Consider the following 2,826-nt stretch of genomic DNA (forward strand, 5'->3'; position numbering starts at 1 on the left):
ACCCCACAAAGTGCCCGTGCTGCTGGGCCAGAGGGCCTTGGCAGCCAAGGATGGCTGAGCAGAGTGGAAAAGGCGGAGAGGGGCGGCTGCACAGGAGGAGCCACCTCCCAAAGCGCTCACGTCCTCTCCTGGGCTTGTGGCCAAAGACCAGGCCTGTGTGAGTCAGTCCCAGGAGAGCTTTGCCCACCTGGCTCAGGGTCTGTGGCACCTTTATTCCCCCTTGTAGGGAGCTGTGCCGTGTCTCCCGCTCCTTCTGCCGCAGCATCGCCGTCAGCCTGCTCCCGCGGCTCAGCAGGGAAGAGCCCCTGTGGGAACTGCCTGCCCTGGCGTTCCTGGTGGAGGTGAGCCTGATGGCGAGCGCTGCCTGGCCCAGCTGCCTCCCCCTCTCTGCCCTCTCACAACCGCAGCCTGCCCCCTGTGCTGCTGCCTGGGCCCAGCCCCGTCACTGCTCCCTGCCTTTCAGGTCCTGCACTGCCTCAACCCCAGACAATGTGGGCCCAGCGTCCTGCAGATAATTTCAAGGCGCCTGCGCAGCCATTGCCCGGAGAGGTGTCGCCTGGCGCTCCGAGGCCTGCTGGTGATCAGCAAGGCTCCCGCAATGGTGAGCAGGGGGCAGGGGCTGAAGCCGGGACAGCAGCGTGGGGCTGTGCAAGGCAGTAGCTTGGCCTTGGCTGGCCTTTGGCAGCTGTGACAGCTGCTCCCAGCTCTCCTCCTCCCCGTCCAGCTGCCCAACTCCTTTGGGACGCGCCTTTGGCCTCTGGGCCCTGCGGCAGCAGCATGGGACTGCACCACAGCATTGTGTTCCACACAGGCTAAGAGCATCTGGAGCCTGAATGAAAGCCTCCTGGAACTACTGCAGGATGCAGACAGAGACGCGGTTCAGATGACTCTCTCTGCGTTCATCAACGTGCTGGGCTTGAAAATCATTCAAATATCCAACCCCACTGCCCTGAAGTTGCTTGAGGCGCTGCGACCACTCTTTGACAACGTAAGGCTCTGTGCCCCTCATCGTGGGCACTGAGTGCTGCCAGGAAACTTTGGGCCCAGTGCCTTTTCAGGCCTGGTCCCTGGTGGGCCTGGAGAAGCCAGTACTGAGGTCTTTTCCTCTTCCTTTGCACCAGGAGCACAGCCAGCTGCAGCAGCTCTCCATGCTCCTCTTCCGGGAGGTGCTGGAAGCGACAGAGAGGAGCAAGAGCCTAAAGCCACCTGTGTACCTGAGGCTGGTGCCACTCTACTTCAACTGGCAGGATGAGAACCAGCGTGTGGCAGAGGTGAGGACTCGTGGGCTCCGGTGTCCCCATGGCAGGAGGCTGCTGTGCCTCCTGCCCTGGCCCATGGTTGCCTGCAGCCTCCTCCTGGCCTTGGTGCAGGGATGCGGGTGCTGTGCCCTGGGCTGCGGTGCCATGGCCTGCTCTCTGTTGCTGTGCAGGCCTCTCGGAGAGCACTGTTTGGTGCAGCCAGGTTCCTGAAGTGGAGGGACCTTGAGCACTTGGTGACCACGGAGCAGCCGTGGAGGTTTCCCGAGTGCCTGGTAAGGACGGCCCCAAAGCCCCAGCCCCTGGCTCCCCGGGAGCACCCAGCCCTCTGCTCCCCCCAAACCCGGTCCCAGCAGCTGCTGGACGGGCCTCAGGGCTCTGCGGGCAGGGGAGCCCCGTGCTGGGGGCAGGGAGCGCCCGGCCAAGGGGCAGAGCCTGAGCCTAGCCTTCCCTCCGTGCCCTGGCGCTTTTGCAGCTGGAAAAGGACAGGAGCCGAGTGGGCCAGTACGTGCGCCAGGCCCTGCCGTACCTGGAGAGCCCAGAGGAGCCCCTGCGAAAGCTGGCCATCAAGTTTCTGGGTGAGCCACAAGCCCAGGGTCCCTCCCTGCCCCGCTGCAGCTCGGCCCCAGCCCTGGCTGCTGCAACGGCAGCAGGATGCGGCCCAGGGCATGTGGAGCCCCGAGTGGCCTGGCGCCTGCTGCCGCCCTGTGCCAGCCCAGCCCTGGGGCGTCCCCATGTGGGAAGGCCCCGGGCTCAGCCCTGCCAGGCCAGGAGGCCGTGTGGCCGGGCTGGCAGTGCCGCTGCAGGGGACCTGTGCCTCTGGGGCCTGACAGGTTCTGTGTTCCCAGGGATCGCTGCCAGGTCCATGAAGCAGGAGCAGCCAGAGATGCAGCTCATCTGCCAGGGTGAGCGAGGGCACTTTCCAGCTCATCCCCTTGGGCCCTGCTCCCTCCTGGCCATGGCAAGAGCTGGCTGGGATGGCCCTGGCAGGAGGGGCTCCTCATGTCCCCACACCCCTGGCCTCTCACCTTGGCTCTCTTCCTTTCTCTTCCAGCCCTTCAAAACATAACTGATGACAGCCCTGCTGTCTCAAACCTGGCACGTGAAACGCTCCACATCATCAGAGCTGTACGGAGAACTCCCTTCTTCCCATTCTGGTAGTCTCCGTTCCTGCCTCTTCCAGCCCGTAGAGGCGTGACAGATGGCATCAGACTCGCCATGGCAGGCCTGGCAATTCAATACTGCTACATGCTGAGAGTTGTACAGATGGCTCCCTACTCCAGATTCCAGCAGCTCCAAGACTGGCTGTGCAGGGCATGGTAGGCCCGGCCTTTTCCTCAGGGCAGTGTCCGCCTGTAACAGGGAAAGGTGGAAAAACCAGGGGAAAAACAGGTTCGAGGGATTCTGGAACGTGAATAAACCAAACACCGTTGCTAGTTGGCAAAAAATAGCTATTTATTAGAAAAAAGGTGGCAAACAGGGAAAAAAGGGGAAAAAACAGGCGCCTGAGGGAAAAGAATTAGGTCGGAGGAAAAAATGCACAAAAGACCCTAGGAAGGAGGCTCGACAC

General features: G+C 62.5%; 1 protein-coding gene across 1 annotated transcript in view; it reads left to right on the forward strand.

Moving 5' to 3' along the window:
• The window catches only part of LOC113940408 (maestro heat-like repeat-containing protein family member 7), a gene marked incomplete at its 5' end in the record, with an annotated part of 3,994 nt that extends 1,493 nt beyond the window's left edge, over window positions 1-2,501 (forward strand). The window contains 8 exons of the mRNA XM_027631549.1: window positions 227-341; window positions 464-601; window positions 812-988; window positions 1,122-1,271; window positions 1,430-1,531; window positions 1,732-1,834; window positions 2,105-2,161; window positions 2,311-2,501. Of these exons, the coding sequence (XP_027487350.1) occupies window positions 227-341; window positions 464-601; window positions 812-988; window positions 1,122-1,271; window positions 1,430-1,531; window positions 1,732-1,834; window positions 2,105-2,161; window positions 2,311-2,417 (949 nt within the window). The remainder of the gene's footprint in view (window positions 1-226; window positions 342-463; window positions 602-811; window positions 989-1,121; window positions 1,272-1,429; window positions 1,532-1,731; window positions 1,835-2,104; window positions 2,162-2,310) is intronic.
• Between the last annotated feature and the right edge of the window lie 325 nt (window positions 2,502-2,826).

The sequence above is a fragment of the Corapipo altera genome, unplaced genomic scaffold, assembly GCF_003945725.1.
Source record: "Corapipo altera isolate COAL_440 unplaced genomic scaffold, ASM394572v1 59391, whole genome shotgun sequence".
In the NCBI taxonomy this organism is placed as follows: domain Eukaryota; kingdom Metazoa; phylum Chordata; class Aves; order Passeriformes; family Pipridae; genus Corapipo; species Corapipo altera.